General features: G+C 36.5%; 1 protein-coding gene across 9 annotated transcripts in view; it reads right to left on the reverse strand.

The window, feature by feature from the left end:
• The window catches only part of PTPRM (protein tyrosine phosphatase receptor type M), an 825699-nt gene that overhangs the window by 450150 nt on the left and 348868 nt on the right, over positions 1-26681 (reverse strand). For all 9 annotated transcript variants that reach the window (XM_081262895.1, XM_081262888.1, XM_081262887.1 and 6 more), the window contains exons 6-7: positions 21440-21614; positions 15977-16270 (exon numbers count right to left, since the gene is read on the reverse strand). In XM_081262895.1, coding sequence (XP_081119021.1) covers positions 15977-16270; positions 21440-21614 — 469 coding nt within the window. The remainder of the gene's footprint in view (positions 1-15976; positions 16271-21439; positions 21615-26681) is intronic.

Raw genomic sequence — 26681 nt, forward strand, 5'->3', positions numbered from 1 at the left:
CTGAGGCCCTGGGTTCGATCCTTAGCACCACATAAGATAAATATATAAAATAAAGTATTGTGCCCAACTACAACTAAAAAATAAATATTTTTTAAAAAGGAGTGAATAAACAAAGGTATTCACATTTCATGAATTACTAGTAAAACTGAGCTAAATCTACATACATATATTGCATTAAACTCTTACAAACAGAGACACATTCAGAGAATACTGAAAGACATGAAAGCAAGATGCAGATGACATATACAGTATGGTCCTATTTTGTTAGAATCAGATCAGTAGGGAAGGGACCAGAGACATATATTGATATTTATATGTCTAAATGGGCATAGGGAGAGCTGTCATAATTTCTGGAATGTTCCCCAAATGCCTGTATATTAAAGGTTTGGTCCTCAGCTTGGCACTATTGGGAGGTGATGGAAGCTTTAAGAGGTAGGGACTAGCACAAGGTCTTCTAGTCATTGGGAATGTGCCTTAATTGGGAATAGTGATATCCCTTATTCATCTGTTTGTTTGTGTTGACCCTGGATGTGAGGGGAATGGTTCTACTCTAGGATGTGCCCCTTCCATGATGAGCTGCCTTACCATATGCAAAAAATGATGGGGCCACTTGATCATGGGCTAAAACCTTCAAAACAATGACTCAAATTAAACCTTTTCTCCTAATAAGTTGTTTGTCTCAGGCTTTTGTTTCAGTGATGAAAAGCTGAACAATACAAGTACTGACAATAATTACCCCTGAGAAGGAGCCAAAAGGAAAATAAAGTACTTGATTAGTTTCTTCATCCTATATTTGTTTAATTTTTGCATTTTATATGGCATCTATGACTTCAGTAATTAGACTACTAAGAAGAAATAAACATTAACAAATAGAATGTTATTGATGATGGATTCATGAACTTAGAAGAATACAGTCTAGCTAAAGAGTTGTGAATAGAAATACAAGATATATAACAGAAATATATTTTAACACATCTGTTCTAATAATAATTCATGCTAGAAGTGATTTTCAATGTCTACTATAAATATGTGTCTACAGCTACTGGTCTAGATCTATAAGAAAGAAATGTTGCTATTTGGTCAATAGAAATATATCACTTGAATAGTTATATTACTTGTATTACTCATTCTACAATGGTAATAACATGGATGGAAGACCAGCAATTTTGGTATCAAAGAGTTCTATTATCTTTCTTATTTTAATAACTGGTATAACCATATTTTCTAATAAAATTTCTTGTATTTGTAGCTTTAATTTCATTTATATGCATTATTCATTTTAAAGCTTTCTCTTCACTTCTAATTTATTCTAATAGGTAACGTAATTACCAATTCTTTATATTCTTAAAATTAATTTATAAAAAAAAGTTGCACAAACAAAAGAAACATTGTTAGCCCTCATAAACTACAATTTTGACATGTCATCAAGCTTTTATAATCTCTTGTTATTGCTGTACCCATTTTAGCTTTCATTTATTTTTCTTTTCATTAATTTAATTTTTAAAATCCCAAGCAGCATTGTCCTTCGGTTTTTAAAAGATGAAGCAGGTGAGTTCTAATGGAAAGCCGAATGCCACACAAAAAATGTTCAAATGGTTTTTGCACCCAAATGAAGCTCAGAGTTGATGTGATAAGAAGAGAGTGAAGTTGGGTGTGCTACAGGGAGAACGAACAGAGCATGCGACATACGCGGTCACAGGCAAAACTCATTTCTCCATGCGTAACACTGGTTTTGGCAGTACTCCTCCATTCTAGAGATCAAGCACAGCACATAACATGCCTGGGAAGTGAAGAATGAGTGAACAGAAGACTACAGGGTTCAGAAGACTAAGATATTCTGAGAGGAGTTCTTTCTGCTCTTGGGTCAGGGGCACAAGACGCAGATAGATGTGGCTGAGAATCAGCCCTCCTTCTGAGATTTTATTGTGTGCTTCAGTGTCTTAGATATGTGGCATCAGGACTGAGTCTCCATCCTCACTTAGCAAGGATTCTCTACTTTCTGAGACCTGCGCATAAATGAGCAAAAGGGAAAACAGGCCTACAGGACTCCTCAGCCATAATGCTTTAAACTAAATTGCCCTTACCCAGGTTTGTTTGTTCTATGTGAACTTAGAAGTATTTAAGATTGGGCCAGTGCCCTCCAAAGGATTTAAAGTGCACCAATACTCATGACATCACTAATAACTGCAGCATATACACTACCATGACAACATCCCACCTGTGAATAAAGCCTTCACAGTTATTCTATTTTCTCTGTCATCCTGCAAAGTGACACTGGGTCATTATGCTGTTTTCAAGCCTGACAATACTGGAAAGAACAAAAGCAAAAAGTTCTCTCAGGATCCAGTGAATGTGTGATCATTTTTTGGAACTAGCTTGAGTTCATATAGGTTCTTTGTTTTGTTTTGTTTCTCTTCAAGTGAACTGCAACTTGAAGTGGGTGTGTCAAGTGAAATCAACCCATTGGACTTAAAAGTCCTAATAGAAGATTTTACCAGAGCAGTACATATCCCCAATTGTAAGAAAAATTAATTTTATTAACCTATTGGAATTTGACAACAAGTTTTCATGGGATTTAGAAGCTACCAGTTGATCAAGATACTCTGTAAACCAGTTTTCACACATTAGCAGATCTGATTTTCCAGCATTTTAGGAGGGAAGATGCTGGTATTGGCAGGAAGCTGACTAAAAGTATTGGGAAATGTAAGTTCAGGATGGCTCAGTAATATGTTGAGAATTTTTAGCTGTCAGTGTCAGATGCATCACTTGCCAGAGTCAGTCAAGACTATAAAGATAAAGAAACTAAAAGTTGGTTCTTCGAAAAAATAAATAAGATCGACAGACCTTTAGCCATGCTAACGAAGAGAAGAAGAGAGAGAACTCAAATTACTAACATACAGGATGAAAAAGGCAATATCACAACAGATGCTACAGAAATACAGAAGACAATTAGAAATTATTTTGAAAACCTATATTCCAATAAAATAGAAGATAGTGAAGACATCGATAAATTTCTTAAGGCATATGATTTGCCCAGACTGAGTCAGGAGGATACACACAATTTGAACAGACCAATATCAATGGATGAAATTGAAGAAGCCATCAAAAGACTACCAACCAAGAAAAGCCCAGGACTGGATGGGTATACAGCGGAGTTTTACAAAACCTTTAAAGAAGAATTAATACCAATACTTTTCAAGTTATTTCAGGAAATAGAAAAAGAGGGAGCTCTTCCAAATTCATTCTATGAGGCCAACATCACCCTGATTCCGAAACCAGACAAAGATACCTCAAAGAAAGAAAACTACAGACCAATATCTATAATGAACCTAGATGCAAAAATCCTCAATAAAATTCTGGCGAATCGAATACAAAAACACATCAAAAAAATTGTGCACCATGATCAAGTAGGTTTCATCCCTGGGATGCAAGGATGGTTCAATATACGGAAATCAATAAATGTTATTCACCACATCAATAGACTTAAAGATAAGAACCATATGATCATCTCGAGAGACGCAGAGAAAGCATTCGACAAAGTACAGCATCCCTTTATGTTCAAAACATTAGAAAAACTAGGGATAACAGGAACTTACCTTGACATTGTAAAAGCTATCTATACTAAGCCTCAGGCTAGCATCATTCTGAATGGACAAAAGTTAAAGGCATTCCCTCTAAAATCTGGAACAAGACAGGGATGCCCTCTATCACCACTTCTATCCAATATAGTTCTCGAAACACTGGCCAGAGCAATTAGACAGACAAAAGAAATTAAAGGCATAAAAATAGGAAAAGAAGAACTTAAATTATCACTATTTGCAGATGACATGATTCTATACCTAGAAGACCCAAAAGGGTCTACAAAGAAACTACTAGAACTAATAAATGAATTCAGCAAAGTGGCAGGATATAAAACCAACACACATAAAACAAAGGCATTTCTGTATATCAGCGACAAAACTTCTGAAACGGAAATGAGGAAAAACACTCCATTCACAATATCCTCAAAAAAAAATAAAATACTTGGGAATCAACCTAACAAAAGAGGTGAAAGATTTATACAATGAAAACTACAGAACCCTAAAGAGAGAAATTGAAGAAGATCTTAGAAGATGGAAAAATATACCCTGTTCATGGATAGGCAGAACTAACATCATCAAAATGGCGATATTACCAAAAGTTCTCTATAGGTTTAATGCAATGCCAATCAAAATCCCAATGGCATTTCTTGTAGAAATAGATAAAGCAATCATGAAATTCATATGGAAAAATAAAAGACCCAGAATAGCAAAAGCAATTCTAAACAGGAAGTGTGAATCAGGCAGTATAGCGATACCAGGTTTCAAACTATATTACAGAGCAATAGTGACAAAAACAGCATGGTACTGGTACCAAAACAGGCGGGTGGACCAATGGTATAGAATAGAGGACACAGAGACTAATCCACAAAGTTACCACTATCTTATATTTGATAAAGGGGCTAAAAGCATGCAATGGAGGAAGGATAGCATCTTCAACAAATGGTGTTGGGAACACTGGAAATCCATATGCAACAAAATGAAACTGAATCCCTTTCTCTCGCCATGCACAAAAGTTAACTCAAAATGGATCAAGGAGCTTGATATCAAATCAGAGACTCTGCGTTTGATAGAAGAAAAAGTTGGCTCCGATCTACATATTGTGGGGTCGGGCTCCAAATTCCTTAATAGGACACCCATAGCACAAGAGTTAATAACAAGAATCAACAAATGGGACTTACTTAAAAGTTTTTTCTCAGCAAGAGAAACAATAAGAGAGCTAAATAGGGAGCCTACATCCTGGGAACAAATTTTTACTCCTCACACTTCAGATAGAGCCCTAATATCCAGAGTATACAAAGAACTCAAAATATTAGACAATAAGATAACAAATAACCCAATCAACAAATGGGCCAAGGACCTGAACAGACACTTCTCAGAGGAGGATATACAATCAATCAACAAGTACATGAAAAAATGCTCACCATCTCTAGCAGTCAGAGAAATGCAAATCAAAACCACCCTAAGATACCATCTCACTCCAGTAAGATTGGCAGCCACTATGAAGTCAAACAACAACAAGTGCTGGCGAGGATGTGGAGAAAAGGGTACACTTGTACATTGCTGGTGGGACTGCAAATTGGTGCGGCCAATTTGGAAAGCAGTTTGGAGATTCCTGGGAAAGCTGGGAATGGAACCACCATATAACCCAGCTATTGCCCTTCTCGGACTCTTCCCTGAAGACCTTAAAAGAGCATGCTACAGGGATACTGCCACATCGATGTTCATAGCAGCACAATTCACAATAGCTAGACTGTGGAACCAACCCAGATACCCTTCAATAGATGAATGGATAAAAAAAAATGTGGCATCTATACACAATGGAGTACTATGCAGCAATAAAAAATGACAAAATCATAGAATTTGCAGGGAAATGGATGGCACTAGAGCAGATTATGCTTAGTGAAGCTAGCCAATCCCTAAAAAAACAAATACCAAATGTCTTCTTTGATATAATGAGAGCAACTATGAACAGAGCAGGGAGGAAGAGTAGGAAGAAAAGATTAACATTAAACAGAGACATGAGATGGGAGGGAAAGGGAGAGAAAAGGGAAATTGCATGGAAATGAAGGGAGACCCTCATTGCTATACAAAATTACATATAAGAGGTTGTGAGGGGAATGGGAAAATAAACAAGGAGAGAAATGAATTACAGTAGATGGGGTAGAGAGAGAAGATGTGAGGGGAGGGGAGGGGGGATAGTAGGGGATAGGAAAGGTAGCAGAATACAACAATTACTAATAGGGCATTATGTAAAATTGTGGATGTGTAACCGACGTGATTCTGCAATCTGCATTTGGGGTAAAATTGGGGGTTCATAACACACTTCAATCTAATGTATGAAATATGATATGTCAAGAGCTTTGTAATGTTGTGAACAACCAATAAAAAAAATGTTAAAAAAAAAGTTAATGGAACACTCACTCTTTCCGAATGTTCATAAAGGCAGTGAGAAAATTATCAGCCTTGATGATAAGTTAAAATTCTCCAAGTCCTATAGGACAACAAAAACATGCAGTACAGATTGATTATGCATGCGACCCTTGTGTATTATAAATGCTAACACAGAGACCATAAAATACAATCCAACTGCATCATAAATGGAATAAAGAACTAAGGCATTTGTTCTAATAAAAAAAATTAGTCATTCAATTATCAATGCTTTTTTCCCTACTAAATCTGTAAGACAGTTTTGGAAAGATTTAGGTGGCCCAGGGTCTCTAAAGGAGATTAAGTGTCTTCCTTTTTCTAGAAGATACTGTTATAGGAAGTAGAGGGATCCTCAAACACTCCAGTGGCCTTAGCGCCACATGCTGTAAACTGGTGCTCAGTAAGGGTCCAGTACTAGTAACAATGGTGATTTCCCACAGGTTGATGGAATCAGAACACTGAAACAAGGAATCTGGTCAAGCCCCTGACAGATGCATAAAATATGGCCTGGAAGGGTTTTGTGAGTTTTCTCTGTCTCAGATGGCCCATCAGAAAGAGAGAGAGAGAGCTGGGATTGGCCCCAGGCCACCAACTGGCAATCCCCAGCTTTGGCTCTTAGTTTTCTCTACCTCTTCAGTTTATTCAAAGCTACACAGGAAGCTCTCTACAAAGAGTTCAAACACAAGCTTAGAGGAAGCTAAGAGGAACAGTTAGTATGCTCATTTTTCACAGCCAAGGGGCCTGCTTGATGCCTTCCAGAGAACTATCATAGTGCTTTAAGAATCTCTGCACGATAACTCCAAGAACAACCAATTCCATCTGTCCACACTTTTTCAAGGGCCTTCCAAACCTCTTTCTAAAGAACTGCTCATGTAGTTCCATTCTATTCCTGCACTGCCATTGCCCTGGTGTTCAGATGCAGAGAGGGTGCTAAATCAACGCTAAAAAGCAGCAGGACTGGAGATTTAGGAATCAGTTATAATACCTCTGAGGCATGAAGACCCATAAGGAAGGGCAAGATGTATTTTTAACAAAAATGGTACTGCATGTATAATACATTCCTGTCTTATCCACCATGCAATGTAATCCAAAGCAAAGTGTTTACAATGGCAGTAAAGATAGGGAAGATATTTTTAATGCCCTTTTAATGTTGATAATTTTAAAAGGTTCTTAATGGTTTAATGTGTTAGAAGTGCATTAAAATATGCTGCCCTTTGGCAGAGCTATTTGAGAATTAGAATACTTTTAATTTTTTCCCCTTGTAAATAAACTTAAATTAAAAGTAAATTATGTTCTCTTCAAGTAGTTCATTGGTCTTTGTTCATTCAGAATAACAGTCATTATTAGATCAGCCCCTGAGTTCTCAGGGATCAGTAATGTAGGTCCAAATTCGTGATGTTGGTGACAATATGGTGTAGAAAAAAAACAGATTTGGCTATCATTTTAGAAAAAGTAATCCCTTGCAGGGCTTCAGTGAAGATCAGGCTCATTCCAACCAGAATACTCATTTTCCCCCCATAAGAAGGAACTAAGAAACAGAAGCAGAGATCAGTCTTTAGTCGAATTCTAATATCATGCGGGTAGGGCTTCACCTAACATCCCTTTGCCATGAATCCCATTACTACTCACTTCCCATATGAGAATTTCATTCAGATATATTTAAAATGAGTTGGTCTGGTGTTATAGTTAGGAAAACACAGTGAACTGATATTTCAAATCAATTTAACCCAAATCTCATGACATTTAGACTGGTCCTGGTATGATAGAGTGTGCCACTACATAAATCACACTGCAATGATCTCAAAGTAGATCTTAAAGAAATCATAGGACTTTGAACTTGTGATTAGTAAAAACTTCCCAAAGTCAGAATGCTGGGTCCTACCCTGAAGGGCCTCTGATCCCTTGCTCATGTATGCTTACTGATCAAAGGACATGTCAAGGTCACAAGATAGGCATCCAAGTACATGTGTTCAAGTTGTCTTCAAAAAGAGCAGAGATACATGAAAATGTACACTGTGGGTTATGCAGACTTTCAGAGAACAAAGAACACTGAAAGCTGAAATGACCGTAAATAGTGAAAAATAGGTCTAATATTTTGTGTCACTAATAACACTGCAGAGAAGATATAGCTACCACTTCATGTAATGAAAAGAGGAATTTTAATGTAATACATATTCAAAGATATCATGGAAATTACACAGAAGGCTATAACTAGGTATATATGGATATAAAAATGTATCCACCCTCTATCTAGAGTTCGTCTAATCCTCCCATTCTCCATGCCCCCAACCCCATTATGAATCAGCATCCTTATATCAGAAAAAACATTTGGCATTTGGTTTGGGGGGATTGGCTAACTTCACTTAGAATTTTATTCTCTTTTAATGCTGAATAGTATTCCATTGTGTATATATATAACACATTTTCTTTATCCAGTCATCAACTGATGAGCATCTAGGATGGTTCCACAATTTAGCTATTGTAAATTGTAAAGGGGAGGCATGGGTTTAGGAAAGATGGTGGAATAAGATGGACATCATTACCCTAAGTGCATGTATGAAGACACAAATGGTGTGACTCTACTTTGTGTACAACCAGAGATATGAAAAATTGTACTCTGTATGTGTAATATGAATTGTAATGCATTCTTCTGCCATATATAACAAATTAGAGTAAAAAAAAGTACCCACCCTATTAGTATAAAAGCCTGATAATTTATAACAATACTCTCGCCTTTTCTACATGACCCTTCTTGATGCACAGTAGGCTGGACATGGATGCCACTTCTGCACCATGCCCTTTGACTCAGCACTTTTGGGCTACTTATCACTGTTTTGACACCTTACAAGCACCATGGTACAAAATTAATAGTAAAAATTTCCCCAAGTCATAACGCTGTATCATTTAAATATATGAATAATTAGTTTAATTAAAATCTTAAGGCAGTACTTAACATCCCAAAAAGAACTTGCAGAAAATTATGTGAAATAGGTACACATAGTACCATGATCACAGGAACCAAAAAGTGAAGTCACATACACTACGTGGAGGATGAACCTAGAACACCAAACTCTGATCCCACTTGCATGAGGTATCTAAAGGAGTCAAATTCAGAGGGAAAAGAAGTAGACTGGTGGCTGCCAGGGACTGTGAGTAGGGAGGCGAGGGTTCATTTTAATGGGTATAGAGTTTCAGTTTAGGAAGATGAAAAAGTTTGGGAACTTGATTCAATGAATTCAACATAACTGAACTGCACACTTAGAACTGGACATGATGGTAAGTTTATGTTATGTGCATTTTACCACAAGAGAAAAAAAAATACTCTATTCCTTTATTTTTCTTCATTGCATTTATCATCACTACCTTTCACTTTACCTTGTTTATTCATGTGTGCATGTGTAGTTACATGTGTATAGGTATCTACCTACTTATATATTGCCTATTACCTCCTTTCTTCTAATACCTCCAAACATATAAGCTCTGAAAGGCAGAAATCTCTTTTTTCCCTGATACTGGGAATCAAACCCAGGGCCTTGTGCATGCTAGGCAAGTGTTCTACCACTGAGCAACATCCCCAGCCCTGAAGGCAGAAATCTTGTCCTGTCAATCTAGCCTGAGGGCTTGGAACTGTGCCTAGAACTCAAATAAATATCTTATGAATATTTTCTAGAAAAAGGTATAATCATTTTTTTCTGCTAAGATGTTTAGTTATACTAATTCTAAGGAACACTTTTGAGTTGTTTTTTTCCCACTCTTACCAATCTTAACTCTTTTATCATTAGTTATCAACAATCTTCTATAACTTCTGGGACTAATTATTAGCAGGTCGCTTAACCACACTTAACTAATCACTAGGATTCATAAAAAGTAATATCCCCAAATAAAACACATAAAAATGCATTGTGAAAATGAATCTAACTATATTATCCATTTTTCTATTTTAAGGAGCAACTACTTAATGGCTTAGGATATAGAGGCTGTGTATAATTATAAGAATATAAGATATAATAGAAATCACAAACTAAATTGCATTTTGCTTAACTGGATGTTGAACTCTCTGAAGTTACCCAACTATAGCTGAGCTCCACAGCTGGGAAATAACTGAATGTATATATAAATCATGAAGCTAGCTCCTGACTATAATTATTTTCTAACATAACCCACACAAGCAGAGCATTTTAGTATTTTTAAAATTCCTTTACAGTTAAGATCTAACCTGATCTTCAAAAACACCTCTGATACAGAGGTGCTTCTACCCCTATTTTAGAGATACAGATGCGGAATCAGAGAAGCTAAATGATGGGATCAAGCTCTGGCAGGAAGAGGCTGGGTATGTATTTGGAAATCATTTTCAGAAGCATAAACAGCAAGCACTCTGGAAGTGTGCCACAATACAATTCTTGCAGAAAGCTAACCAGGTAATGAGATTGCATCTATAAGCCACACAGAAAAATCAATAACAGCGACCCAGGGCAGGTAATAAATGGTGATCTTGCTATTTTTCATACAAGAAGCTAAACAGTTTCACAGGTGTCACAAAAGACATGATAGTACAGGTCTTACTGATGCAGCACAGAAATGAAAGCAAACAGCTTGGTTAAAACAAACAGGTTTAGGAGATGAAAGATGATGTCTATCAAGAACACAATGCTCCATTATTCTATGAGCTCAAAAATACAAAGACAGTGGTTCTCAAATTTATACATTGCCAAGATAAGTAATATTTCTAAAAGACTAGGGGTAATGAAATAAGAATTGTTAATGTCAAATTCCTTTGAATGAAAATATTAAAAGATAACTAAAATTTTAATTGGAAGTTCATGTTACTTGACCACTCACTATATTTAAGGCTCTGGTCTAGGCTCCTGATAAGCCCTGGCTAGTTAAGGCTTCACAGTCAAACTATGGATATATGACATGCTTTAGTTCCCACTAAAGGTGTTTCATCAATGAAGTGGTATTCCACATGAAAATCAGGCAGCAAATCTCAAAAGAGTCCCAGTCAGACCTCCAAATGTAAGCTATGCAGCCATAAAAAAATTAACCATTTCTCCCCCTCTGCTCAGATTTCTGGAAAGATCATCAGAGACCTCCACAGCCTACAAAGAAGTACTTGATAAGCATGATTAGGGTGTATCTGGACAAGGAGAAAACTGAAGGGAAACTGAAAGACTTTGAGAAAGAGGACAATGAATGAATCACAGAAGATTCATTCTGAAGAGGTCATCCAGGTTAACCAGTTCAATCCTTTTGACTGTAGACATCACTTTCTTCAGACTAAACAAATAAGCCCCCCAAAACTCACTATTTTATGACTCATCCCTATCCCCACCTCCTACATCCCTTTTCTTAGTTCTATCCACCATCTCTCATTGGTTGAATAATATTCCACAACATCTTACTGACTTCAGTTGTGTTCCCCTAGCACAAGTTCTTTTGTTATGTGTGTCTACAAGTCCAGGGACCAGAAATAAATACTATAATTATGGGAGCCCATCCAACTGGGTCACCTCCTTCAAAATGGGAATTTTGCAACCTAATGCAACCTAAGACTCTAGTGGTTTTTTGGGGGTGGGGGGAATAGCATTGTATAGTGATTAATTTAATATGAATTATATTAAAGATTCATATGCATTTAAGCCAAATCTTCAATGTCTTCTTCAGATATGCTGATCATAAATTATATTAGTTTGATTCTGCACCAATTTGGCTGTTCAAACCATGCAGGATAAATTTGCACTATTCCTTCTGCTTCTCATCTATTAGATTCATCCACTGTTAGAGCCTGGTCAACAGAGTTTCTATCTACTACTGTGAAAGCCTTGTAGTAGTCTCTCAGGGTTATGAGATCCCTGACTTGCTCTGTATAAACCCTATAAATGCTCACGAACCATCTGAGCAACAGTTTGGGATGAATATCAAAGTTTCCAGTTTATAGCATCTGTCTTCTTTCCTCTTAGTCCTGCTTTCTACAAGTCCACAAGGATCACCAATAGCAATCACCAATCTGCAAATTTTCTCAAAAGTCTCAGGTCAAGAAAGGTTCCACTGTCTTTCTTCTAGCAGTAAGAAGTCTCATTTGACTTCAGTTTCTGCACCCACCTAACTTGCCTCCCTGACTTATTTCTAACTGTGACACTTTCACCTAGAATACTTTCCTCTGTTTTTTAAGGTTCGCTTGCTCAATTGCAGTTTTTTCAAAAATATCCTATGTCAGTGCTTGACACTTAGGGACATGCAGCACGAATAGTGTCAAGTGCAGGTTGTGAACATTAGAAGGGTGCTTTGTCACTAGGTTTTCTCACTTAGGTGAGGTTGAATCCTTTAAGGCACAATGTTGGCAGGCAGATACCAATTCAAAATTGGCTTCCATTTCTTCAAAGGGAGACTGCCAATTTATTACAAAAGGAACTCTGTCTCTTTGAGAGCTATACATTTACGCATCATGCAGCTGCATCAAAGGACTTATAATCAGGGGAAATATATATATGACAATGTGTCTGTAGTTAAATGTTCACAATCTAGAGAGAAGACAAAAACATGGAAGAAAGGGCAGAACTAGACGCATTAAGTAGTGGGGCTGCCAGTGACTAAAAAGAGATGAATTATTCTTTCTCCAATCTAGACAATGAAATTACAACTTCTTTTAGAGAGAAAGAGAAATCATATACTGCCGTGTTCCAAATGGGATTCCTTAAATCAATAATAAAGGTATTTCTTCTGGAGCATACTGAGGTGCACAGGAGTCTACAAGGACTTCAATTTCTTCAGTTATAATGGGGGACTCATGTATCTGCCATGAAGATCTCATGAGGCAAATGCCAAATAAATAAGAATTTGAAAGCAATTTGTATATTGTAAAATCATAAGGCAATGTTATGTAAGATATTGTTTGTATTATAACAGATTAAAACACAAGAAAATATTTCACAAATTTGAAGAAATTTCCTCAACTAAGTGAGAGAGAAATAAGATGACAAGGTTATGGGGGGGCGGGAGGAGGCCCAGGAAAGAATTAGAAAACTCCTTTCCCAGTAGTTTCTAGAGCCACAAAGATGGCACCACAGCTGACCAACTATAAATTCACCCAAAAGGAAGAAGTGAAGAAGTGATTGAAAATGCAATTTGTTCTTGATTTATGGAAGAAAGTACAGAAAGTTTTGATGAAAATAAAAATCAGTACATCTTAAGCCAGAAAAATATTTTGATATTTTCTTCAATATTTTTCTAAACAAATTCATGCACTGCTATAAGAAAATCATTCTGCACATATATTTTCAATTGCTATTTCATTTATTGATGTGCTAGTCCCCAATTCATAGAGTTCATTGCATGATAAAAATTATGTTTCTATGTATGAATGAATAAGTCATAAAGCAACCAACTATTCTGTATAATTAATACATACCAAAAATTTTAAAAACATAATCTTTTTTAATAAATTACACAAGAACTAAAAATAAAAGAATATACAAATTAATAAAGCGAGTCATGCACAAAAAAAAAAAAGAAAAAAAACCTCCTTCCCCTTTAGAACCACTAAACATAGCTATGGAAAGCAACAATCCAGAAGAGTAGTTATTTTGTGTGTCTGTGCTATGCTTTTTTTTAATTGGTTCTTTTTACTTACACATTATAGCAGAATCTATTTTGATATAATTATACAATTATGGAATATATCTTATTCTAGTTAGGATCCCATTATTGCAGATACACATGATGGTGGGATTCACTGTGTTATTTTCATATACATACATGGGAGAATTACGTTGGATTCATTCCACTGTCTCTTCTTTTCCTATCTCCTCTTCTTTCCTTCCATTCCCCATTGTCTAATCTACTGAACTTCTATTCTGCCCCTCATTCCCCATTTATTGTAGGTTAGCTTCCACGTATCAGAGAAAACATTCAACCTTTGGGTTATCGGGACTGGCTTATTTCACACGGCCTAATAATCTCCAGTGCCATCCATTTGCTGGCAAAGTCATAAAGTCAGTCTTCTTTATGTGTGAGTAATAATCCATTGTGTATATACTACATTTTCTTTATCCACTCATCTGCTGAAGGGCACCTAGGTTGGTTCCATAGTTTAGCTATTGTGAATTGAGCTGCTATAAACATTGAAGTGGCTGTGTCACCATAGTATACTGATTTTAAATCCTTTGGATAGGTACTGGGGAGTGGCATAACTGGGTCCAATGGTGGTCCCATTCCTAGTTTTTTTGAGGAATCTCCATAGTGCCTTCTATAGTGGTTGTATCAATTTGCAGCCCCACCAGAAATGTGTAAGTGTACCTTTCCCCCACCCCTATCTTCACCAACATTTATTGTTGCTTACATTCTTGATAACTGCCATTCTCACTGGAGATGGAATCTCAGAGCATTTAATATCCCAGTGTGGATGATACTATGAGAACACAGAATCAAGGAACAGAGGCAAGTGGTATAAACAGCCCAATACAGAAGCTGCTAGAAAAGGTCATGACTCCTGGAAGGACAAAGTACCTGTTCCCTCTTCTAACACAAATCTTTCTCACAAAAAAGAATTTTCCCCATAAGTATTAAATTTATAGAAATGTCATAATCCAAATTACATAGAAAATAATGTAACAACTAGGACTGTTAAAGATTCCAGGATCTCCAAATACAACAAAATCCTCCAATGCCTGAATTGTTAATATAAAATGTAGTATCTGCATATAACCTACTCAAAGCCTCCCATATCCATAACATTATCTCTCAATTACTTATGATATAATGTAAATGTCACAAAATAATAATTTATGCTATATTATTTAGGGAATACTGATAAGAGAAAAAGTTTATAAATGTTCAGTATATACACAATTTATTTTTTCTGAATACTTTCAAACCAATGGTAGTTGAATTCATGGATGTAGAACCTATGGATGCACAGGGCCAACTGTACTATTAAATTTAAAAACAAAACTTAGTTAACTTTTTAATTAATGCTATGTGAAGAATTAACTAACTCCATAAAACTTCACGAAATTTCCTCCTCTCAGACACATCAATACAAGGACTCTTCATGTCCACCATACAAGTGCACTGTAGGAACCCAACATGTTATTTATCTTCCTACCAAAGAGTCACCATACAGAAATAGCCCTTGTAATCTCTATCTAACGGGAGTGTCCTTTAGGTTCCAATTTCTATAACACATTACATTCCCTCTTCATTAATCCTACTTTTGTTTAAGTTGCAGGATAGGTTTATATAATTAGGACTCTGCAGTCAAAGAACCCAAAAACTGCATGAACCCCACAAACCATTCCTGCTCATGTTACATATGGGTTGCCAGTCACTGGCCAGATGCCCTCTATCAGATATCCATTAATAAAATATAGTTTTCCGTGGGCTGTAGCTCAGCAGTAAAGCACATGCCTAGCATATGTGAGGCTCTGGATTTGATCCACGGCACCACATAAAAATAAATAGAATAAAAGTACTGCTGTGTTTTCCTAAATCATTGTCTGAGAAGAAAGACAAGCAATCTTACCCTAAATTGTGAAAAAAAAATTCTTAAAATAAACCCACAGCTTTTCTTATCTACAATGGAATCTATATTATTACTAAGACCCCACAGGTTAAAAGCACATTAGCCATGAACACAAAACAAACGAACCACAAAAAGAGGGTCTGACCCATTAGCAGACATCATTGAAGTAGACAGTTTCTGTGTCCTTAGGGACCATTCTAGTATGAATTGGATGGTACCCAGAGCAAGGTGTACACTGAAAATAGGAAGAAGAGATGGAGGAAAGCTGAAAGATATCAACCCACAAGTTCACAAGATGTTAACCTGCTGTACTCTAGACTGAAGAAACATTTTATTCACATACAAAGTTGCTGATATATCTAGGGAAGCAGAAGAGCCACCCAATGAACCCTAACATTAGCAGACAGAAAGACCAAGATGACTAATTGCAGATTTCCTTAATACTCACCAGCACACTTTGTTCTTGTCCGAAGAGCTGGCCCAGGAGATCCAGTGCCGCCCTCCCCAGGCCTGGTGAGGAGGACACTAATCTCATATTCTGTATCTGGATCAAGGTGCCCAATTTTATAACTTGTGGAATCGACTGGCTGCCGATCATTCCAGCTCCCACTGGCTGTGCAATACTCCACCTCACGGGCCACAATGGGCCCATCCCCATTGATAGAGTTGGCATTGAGCTGTATCCACAGGTAGGTTGCTCCCACCGAGGCCAGCTGGGGTGGGGCAATAGGAACAGGAGGTTCTGGAAGGTAAACCAGAGAGCAATCTTTCAGATGCTTCTGTCTTTTGTATTTAAAGACAACAACATGCCGCAATGATTAAAATACACAAGACATCAACATTTCAGGAATGAACTGATGAGAAGAGTTTTGTTCAGGTTAATGAGAAAAAGTACATTAACAAATGTTTCCATAAGGCTCCCAGTTGCAAAAAAAAAAAAAAAAAAATCTATAAAACCTAACTTGAACTGGGTGTGGTGGCTCATACTTGTAGAAGCTACTTGGCAGGCTGAGGTGGAAGAATCACTTGAGCCAAGGAGTTCAAGACCAGCCTGGGCAACATAGGGATACCCTGTCTAAAAATGAAACAAAACAAACCTAACTTGTTCAAGTAATTATGCCCCTAATCGTTCTAAACACACAATTCATTTTGCTCAAACAGCTACACATACATCAGAGTGAAGGTAAAAACTCTCTGAACTTCCTTATTGAGAATCATTTTAAATCACTGAAAGTACTAGAGTTCTCTACATCATTGAGTCTTCCTACATTAATATACCCAAGATAGCATCATTTTAAAAACAAAATGAAAGTATAGTTTATTTCATCATAAACATATCTCTAGGATGACTCATTCCCCCCCCCCAAAAAAAATCACAGTGGATTCATTTAGCTATCAGAGAATTGAGCATTCTGGATAATAAAGTCCACTGCTGCTACTATCAGGGAATTTCTAGTAATGAGTCTTATTGAAGCAATGAATAGAAAGGAAATCTCTGAATCAAAGAACAAGCTATACCTAGCTTGATAAAAGTTTATGAAGTCAATAGCAGATGCTCTATACAACCTGAGAAAGTCTATTCTGTTGTTTATAACCAGAGAATGCTGTGTTTTCCTACATCATTGTCTGAGAAGAAAGATGAGCAGTCTTACCCTAAATAATTTCCCCAGCTTATTAGGCAGATGCTAGGTGAATGGCCCTCAGGACTCAAATGAAGATATTCTGTAAGTGAATGTCACTGTGAGTAGTGACATATGTGATGAGCAAGATCATTATACAAAATAATACATTTTTACTTCTATGAGTTGTCATCTCAGAAAAACATGAGATCTAGTGATTGTTCTCAAGATCATTCCCACAGGTGATCTGTGCTTTTTTGGTGTGTGTTTTAACTTAAGTCCTCATTTTGGTCATATAATGTGTGTGAAATAAAACATGTTCCAGGCTGTTACTGGCACATGCTGTTGCTTGCTGCAATTTCTCCTGCCCTCTCACACAGCAGACATCACTAATTGATCATAGTTTTGTTTCCTGATGAACAAGATCTCAGGGCAACAAGTACCTCTGAGGCTTGCACTAAGAACTGTGTTCCTTTTATTGGGGTGGGAAGTCCTTGTTCTTGTGTACATTATGAAATATTTTTATGGTTTATTTGTGTGGCTGTCACCAAATCAAATAAATATAAAGTAGCTCACTAGAATGACTAAAAAGGAGAAAGACATCAAATTTTCAGTGAATTTTCTTTATAATTATGATGTCAGTGTACTAAAACATTGTTCCTATAGCTTATACACTGAAAGTTTGAGCTTCAAACAGTTCTAACTTAATTTTAAAAAATTAACATTAATTTATATCATTAGGCCATTCCTTGAACCAAAACATAAAATGGGTCTTTTACAATACATCCTAAGGCATTCAAATAGCCAAGCAGAAAGAGCTAATTATATTCAAGGACTGTTGTACTGCCAGTCAAAAATACAACCCAGGGATAAGGTCACAAAGAGATGTAGGTAGTACCACTCATTTAGGATATTGTTACTAGTATCCTAAAATTGACACGGCTTTAATGTGTTATTGTCCAGAGAAAAGTAACTCACATGCTAAGTCAAATGAAACACTCTACTATAACCTGGAAACAACTAGGACAGACATTCAAAAGGACTTTTGGTTTCTGGAAGAATCAACATAAGAATTAGTCAACAACCATTTAAATTATGAACAAAGTTTCATAGAAAAGGAAAAAGATGAAGGAAGAGAATGAGGGAGGAAGAATAGGTTTTAGTCTATAGGCATTAATAAGAAACAATTTAAAATATCTCCTCCTCCCTTCTCCTTCTCCCTCCTCCTCCTCCCTTCCTCCTCCTCCTTCTTAGGCTTCTTCTTCTTCTCCCCCAAGGTAAGGTCTCACTATGTATCCCAGGCTGGGAACAAACTCGTGATCCTACAGCTTCAGCCTCCTAAGTACCAAAGACTGCAGGCATGCACCACTTCCCCTGGCTAAATGTTTAATTCAAGAGAAAGGGCACTAAACAATTAATTCTAAATCAAACCAGTAATGAGAGAATGTACTCACATAAGCACACACATACATATACCTAATTGATATAAATGAATGTCTGATGCATATGTCAATATCATATTTAATTATGTGAGCTCTATAAATCATATATAAATATACAGATCATATAATTAAACTTTATATTGATATATGCATATATCCATGCATTATGGAATTATATGAAATATTTTATGTATTTGATTACCAAAAGCAGTGGTAGACATGAATAAATACTAGAGTTATAGGAAAAGAGTCTGGGCTTTATTTGGGTGGCTGTCACCAAACTCAGACTGTGATCTTAAGAAAATGATAAACTCTTGAGACTGTAGTTCTTCCCATGTGTAGAACGTTAGCATTCCAAATTCTATATAACATACAAAAAGTGTTATAAGTGCCCTAACAATGCTATTGTGTATTTTAAATAACTGTCTCACAAGGAAAATAACTTCATTAAACTAGTAGAAAATGGCATATAATTTCATTTTTATTATGAAGTATATACAGAATTTGGCAATAATATTATAAATGGGAGAAAAGACAAATTCAGATTTGAGTGCCACCTGAATGCCAACCTATCATCACTGGCATAGGAAGCATGCAGAGATGGGAGTTGGTGCCAGTACATTTTTATCAATGAGCTGTGATGCTACCATAGGAAAGCATGGAGCACAAATGTGTACATTCCTTATGTCTAGGTTTGTTCTAGCAGTCTAAAAATTTCTGATTTATTTTTACCTCCCAACAAATTAACTTTTCCACAGAGGCAATTTTTAAAGAGGCTACCATATTTGCCATTGGTACATCAACCACACAGCATGGACCACAGTGAAATGTGAGAGCAACTATTAATCAAAAAGTAAAACTAATAACAAAGAATTGAACCAAGATCAAAGTTAAATAACAACAGTGATGATGGGAAGACTTAGGCCATTCTACAGCATTTGTCAGTAAAATTTACCCACTTTCTATATTGTGACCCCTCACCAGAGAATCTTCAGAAGGTTAGGGTGTGTACAGCAATGATGAATTTTATAAATTTATAAATTTTATAAATATTTTATTAAAAAATTATAAATTTTATAAATATTAAACCTAAATCCAAAAGTTTTCCCAGGAAGGCTAGTTAAAGTTTCACTACAAATCAAAACACTTAGAATCTGGTGTGGCAACATATATGATTCAGGAAGATTTATGGGGTCGTGGAGGGGTACTGGGGATTGAACTCAGGGGCACTCAACCATTGAGCCACATCCCTAGTCCTATATTTTGTATTTTATTAGAGACAGGGTCTCACTGGGAGAGTTGCTTAGCACCTTGCCATTGCTGAGGCTGGCTATAAATTCACAATCTTCCTACCTCAGCCTTCTGAGCCACTGGGATTATAGGCGTGCACCACCATGCTAGGCTTCAGGTAGATGTTTTGGCATGTGCTCCCTTCTACTGAACATCCTTCATTGCTGGTAATTCTCAAGGGACAGGCTCTGATAAGGCCAGTGCTGTCTTCTAAGCCATGCATGATGACTACACACAACACTGATCTCCCAACGAAACTCATATACAAACTATCTGCAGGCTTTATAATAGAAATTATACTCCAAGAGATTCTGTTTCTGGGTGTGGCAGGAGGAGACCCAAGAGGAGAGGTGGGCAGGCATTATACCTTTTTGAATGTGGAAAGGGAGTTCTGGTATGCATTCCCAGATGACAACAACTGGTCTACTGGTTCAGACAGTAAGAATACCCCTGAACTTCTCCTCCTCATCACAGCCCTACATGTGCCAGCTTTGTTCTAAGTGCTGCAATATACTTTTAGAAGTTCATCCTCCTATCCTATAAGATAGGTGACATTATAATAGCTATCTATATACAAGGAAACAGATACTCAGAGAGGGCAAACCCTTGACCTGTACACACATAGCTAGTTCTGTCTTAAAAGGGGAATTTGCTGATCTAAGAAATGGCTTCTCCTTAGAAGATCAATTTTATATTTCATATTTAAGAAATGCAAAGCAAAAGTTTAAAATAAAGGCCCAGGGCTGGAAGCATACCTCAGTGAGCACAGGCTTAGTATGCATGAAGTCCTAGGTTACATCCCCATCATTGAACAAATAAAATTAAATAAGATGTCATCTTGTTCTCCTAGAAAAACCAGCACTGGCCTGCCACAGTTTCCTAAAAAATGCCACACGGCACATCTACAAGTCCATTTATTGTCTGGGGATCAAAATTGCCTTTACAGCTTAATACTATAAACTCCTCAGACCACAAAACAGCACTAAATAAGCTAAAGAAAACTTATTTCCCCTCTCTTTTGTCTCCCCTCATTCCCAACCCTCTTGAATATAATGACTCAATTTTCGTGGCACACAAAATATAGTAATAGACTCTAACTGGAACGTTATGAATGTTAACACAGTATTATCAATATGGCTCATGTGATATGATGGAGCATTTTTATACTGACATTGTTTCATTTTATTAACCACTCTGTTATTATAAACACCCTGGCTGGTGAATATTTGCATTTTATGTGATTTTATATCAGTAAAAAATTTTAATTCCTTAAAAAAATTATAGGTTGTAATCTGTATGTACAGAGTTGGCAAAAGACTTTGCCAAGAGCACATTCAATGCTTTGTATGTAACAAAACGAACATAAATAATATGCATTTTTCAAAAATATTGCTCATGTACAAAATTAGTACTTAAAATGCAATCTGTCAATATAACCTGTCACCAAACTACTGTTCAAAAATAAGACAAGTTTGAGTTTAAGCAAATAATGAAAAAAAGTCCATCTAACATATCTATTTCAAAAGACTTAGATGCAGGATATAAAAACACATTAAATACCTTTAACTACCAGTTCTGCATAGTTTGATATCCCAACACCTCCTTCAGTGCGAATCATGCAGCGGTACTTTCCAGCATCTCGTTTGGTGGTATTCACAACATTAAAGGAAGCTATGAATCTTCTGGAACTAGTCACCTTTGTTTCCTTCAGCGGAGCATCTCGTACATCAATGCCCTATAATAGCAGAAGTAGGGAGGGGACAAAAAGAAGCAATGTCAGCTGTCACATCAAAACAGTAAGACCTGATAGACTATGATCCATGTCATTTTCATGCAGATCTTGGTTCAGTGGTTTATAATCCATGGGCAGTTTTCAAGGGGAATAGCTGCCCAGAAAACTGAAATTCTGGATTGATCAACACTTTGAAGATTGAGGGATACAAAATAAAATGTGCATATGTGTCATGATTTTACCGCAAGCTATAAATTATGTTAAATTGGCCCAACAGGGAGAGGGAGAAAAGTACATAGAAAAATTCTTAACTTTGCTCCTTAGGAATATTTCAACTCTTTTTTAAAATTGATTTTATTTAAATATATGTCAGCAGAATGCATTACAATTCTTATTACACATATAGAGCACAATTTTTCATATCTCTAGCAATTAGAGAAATGCAAATCAAAACTACTCTAAAATATCATCTCACTTCAGCCAAAATGGCAGCTATTATGAAGAAACAATAAGTGTTGGCAAGGATGTGAGGGAAAAGGCATACTCATACATTGCTTGTGGGACTGCAAATTGTTATAGCCAATATGGAAACCAGAATTTCAACTCTTTCTGACATTTTATATGATATTTTTAGACTTGGTTAGGAAACAAAAATTAACTTGCTAACTACCATATCACTGATCTCATTTTATGTATCAACAAAAATAATGTTTCAAGAATGATATTAAAGTGAATATTAGGTATATTCCCAATGAACATGCGTAGGGGACTAATCCAGACTTTATGATGTTCTTTCTAGACATTGAAAAAACCAAAGAGAAGTATATGCCTAATAAATATTACTTTCATACTTAAATATAACAATATCCCATATCTCAGGACCATATAAAGCAGGTTGCATTGCTGGTGCAATTTAGTCTTTTATTATCCCTATACATTTAACCTTTCAGTAGGCTCACTTGTAAATTCACTCTATGCTTGCCAAATAGTTTAAAGTCCCAAAACAAGGGTAGAGATTTCAGTTCTATAATTTTTATTTTTTGTAATCATGGGGGGAGCTATCTTTTGCATGTTATTTGTAAGTATTAGTAGAAAAGGATAGTCTAAGATTTTAAGACTAATGCACAATGTCAAAAACTATGTCCATTTTTCACCCAGCAAGCATTCTTTGTGTGCCAAACTGTACAATCATTGTGGCAAGACACTAGGCCCACAATGGTAAACAAAAAACAAGGGGTTGTTATGTTTATGGGGCTTCAATTTATTGGGGAGTGTAAGTTTGAAATGAATACTTAAGAACTAATGATGGCCAGGGTGATAAAGGAAAAGAACAAATAGCTGCCAGAAATCACAATGTGGACCAACTGTAGATATTGTGGACACAGGAGGCCAGTACAAGGAAATGACATATGAACTGAGATCTGAAGGGTAAGCAGAAGTTAATCAAGCAAAGAAGGAGAATGGAAAGAAATAGTATTCTAGTCATAATAAATAGCATAGGAAGCCCAAGATGGTTAGAAAAAGCTGCTTAAAATTAAGGCAGCAATGGGGCTAGGATTATGACTAAGTAGTAGACTGCTCACCTAGCACATAGGAGGCCCTGGGTTCGATCCTCAGCACCACATAAAAATAAATAAATAAAATAAAGATATTGTGTTCAATTACAACCAAAAAATAAATACTTAAAAAAATTAAGGCAGCAAGTGGAACCAAGGGAGGTAGATAAGGCCCTATTCATTTAAGGACTTGCAGACTATATTAAAATGTGTTCTTTTGGTTTTTTTTTTAATTTACAGCCATAAAAGTGCAAGTCTACAAAAAATGAGCATAAAAATGCTCATTTGTATTATTCAGTGATTTATATTATGTAAAGTCCTTTAAAAGCTTTTAACAGTGATATTTTCATTGGCAATATGTCTTAATGGACATGAGTTTGTGAGTTAGCCTGACCAGGGTGCCAAATCAAACTTGATCACTCAAAGTGATTTACTCTCACAGGACCCCATCTTCCTTATCTGAAAGCAACTCATTTTGAAGTGTGTTGTGGGAAATAAAACCTATATGCAAGAACAGTGGCATGATGATGGATACCACAAATCCCCACCTGAATTTTGGAACAAATGAGCAACAAATTTAAAGAGAAAGGCAGGCTGGCTATTAAAATTCCACCTTTCTTACTGATAAAACTGCAGCTGCAACATCTGGTATAGGTCTGAATAATGTGCTTGCTAATACTAAAGGACAGAATTAAACAGACTCACCCACCCAGTCACAGGTAGCATTAGAAAACCACAAGGCCTTCCATATGTTGGGTGCTGCTGTATAACTCACAGGACGAAGAAATGGGGTTCCCATAGGCACTTAGATCCCCAAAGAAGGGACTGAGCTAAGCATACCCTGTGCTTCTTCTCAGGCAGCTCCTGCTTGGGAAGTGAGAAGGTAGTCAGGATGCTGCACTAGTAGAGCTCCTGCACATACAAGGAAACATCAATAGTGGAGAAAAAGGGTTCTACCAACATTATCTTTAGTATCAGCTATAAAAACAACCTTGTTTGAGGATTAAAATGTCATAAATTAGAATATAAAATTGGATATATAACTTATGTATACGTGTGTTTTATTAAATGAACTAAATTTGATCTGACAAAGAGCACTACGAAGTTAAAAACTTAATATTACTAAAACAGAGAAATGGTTCCTCTCTGTACTTCATACATTCAGTCTCTGCTATCCCTCCAAATAAATAATCAAATCTATCACCAGAGTAACATGAGACTGACTACTCTACTTTTTTTCAAACAGAATAAAATATTTACCTCTGGTTTTTAGGGAAAATAATTAAGCCCTAAGGAAAGGCAGATTTTTAACAACTAAATACTTTCTGAAAAGAATAAAAAGGAAAGGGACTATATAATCATTTATTTGCTTACTTTTGGCATGAACCCTACTGGCTTATACTTTTACAGTAATCCTATATATTTTTTACTAAAAGAAGTACATCTCAAAAGGATGTTTATTCAAATTTTTGTTTCCTTATTAGCAGTGCTGGGGATTGATTCCAGGTCCTATGCATGCTAGGTAAATGCTCTATCTATAACTGAGTGAAACCTCTAGTCTTTTTCAAAGAATTTTAGTGTATGTACTTAATGATCTAAGGACTACTCAAGGCAGTACTGAGAGAACACAAGGTAAGAAAACCTCTCTTTTAAACTTATATATATGTTGTAGGAGCATCACTCAGGATTACTATGTCTTCAAGTCACAGCCTTACCCTGTAAAATAAACAGCCTCAGACTGGCAACTCTACACAACTCTAACACATGGCATGGTCTCTCATGAGAAGCCTTTTAAAAACAAGTCTCATGTGCTTAACCACACAGATAATTAGATTCAGCTTCTTTAGGAAAAATAATAAATAGGGAGGGAACCCATGTACTAACTAGCATAATTTTAGCTAGGGATCCACACAGGAATACCAAATAGCATGTCTTGCTCAAATCTGCAGGTCATTTTATCTTACATAATTCATGCATGCACGGATCCAATCATTCATTCAACCGAAGCCCAGTGAACATCTTTATGAGGCACACACTCCATCATCTAAGGGAGCAGGAAGTCAATGGAATAATCCTTTGCCTAAATGAATTTACAATATTGTTAGTGAAATGAACTTGTGAGGTAATATTAATGATGCAGAGCAAAGAACACCTCCCATGGCACACTTAGGGCCTAACTCAGCAATCTTTGAGAGCAGTGTAGGCTTCCAGGAAGCGGAGCCAGAGCCCAGCCTTGAGGATGCAAAGCAGAGTCCTAGGCAGGGAAGGAGAAGAAATGGAGCCAGCAGAGTGGGGGGCTCTGCAACAGGAGGAGCCTAGGGAATACAAGGAACTGGAGGGGAAACATAAAGGCTACAGTGAAGCAAAATAGAGACCACACCCTCACAGCAAAGGAAACAAATCAATAATGTGAAGAGAGAGCCTAAAAATTGGGAAAAAATCTTTGCTATCTGCACCTCAGACACAGCAATTATCTCCAGGATATATAAAGAACTCAAAAAACCTAACAATAACAATAATTTAAAAAATCCAATCAATAAACAGGCAAAGGAACTGAACAGACAGTTCATAGGAGAAATGCAATCAGTCAACAGGTAGATGAAAAAATGTTCAACATCACTAGCAATTAGAAAAATGTAAGTTAAAACTACATTAAGATTTCATCTCACTCCAATCAGAATGCCAATTATCAAGAATACAAGTAACAATAAATGTTGGCAAGGATGCAGGGGGAAAGGTATACTCATATGCTGCTGGTGGGACTGCCAATTGGTGCGACAACTCTGGTATGCAATATGGCGATTCCTCAAAAAAATAGGAATAAAACCACCTTTTGACCCAATTATGCCACTCCTCTGTGTATATCCAAAGGACATAAAATCAGCATACTATGTGATACGGCCACATCAATGTTTATAGCTGCTCAATTCACAATAGCTAAGCTATGGAACCAACCTAGGTACCCTTCAACAGATGAATAGATAAAGAAAATGTAATGTGTATATATATATATATATATATATATATATATATATATATATATATATATATATATATAATGGAATATACTCAGCCATAAAGAAGAATGAAATTTTCTGGCAAATGGATGGAACTGGAGGCTACCATGCTAAGTGAAAAAAAACCCTATCTTCCAAACCAAAGGCCTCTCTGATATGTGAATGCTGACTCACAATACTTGGGAGTGGAGGCAGTTTATCTGATTGGACAGGGTGGAGTGTGGGAAGTGATGGGGAAAGGGAATGGGAAAGACTGTAGAATGAATCAGACTTTCCTATATTCAGCCAATGTAACTTCATCCATATCATAGACAACTACAAAAATGGGAAGTCATATTCCATGTATGTATGATATGTCAAAATACATTCTTTTCTCATATAACTAAAAAGAACAAAGCAAAAAATAAAAGTGTTTGCAATTAAGCCAGGTATGGTGGCCTATCTACAGTCCTAGCTACTCGGGTAGCTCAGATAGGAGGGTGGCTTCAGCCCAGAAG

The sequence above is a fragment of the Spermophilus citellus genome (genome assembly GCF_964194105.1).
Source record: "Spermophilus citellus genome assembly, chromosome: 12".
Classification (NCBI taxonomy): domain Eukaryota; kingdom Metazoa; phylum Chordata; class Mammalia; order Rodentia; family Sciuridae; genus Spermophilus; species Spermophilus citellus.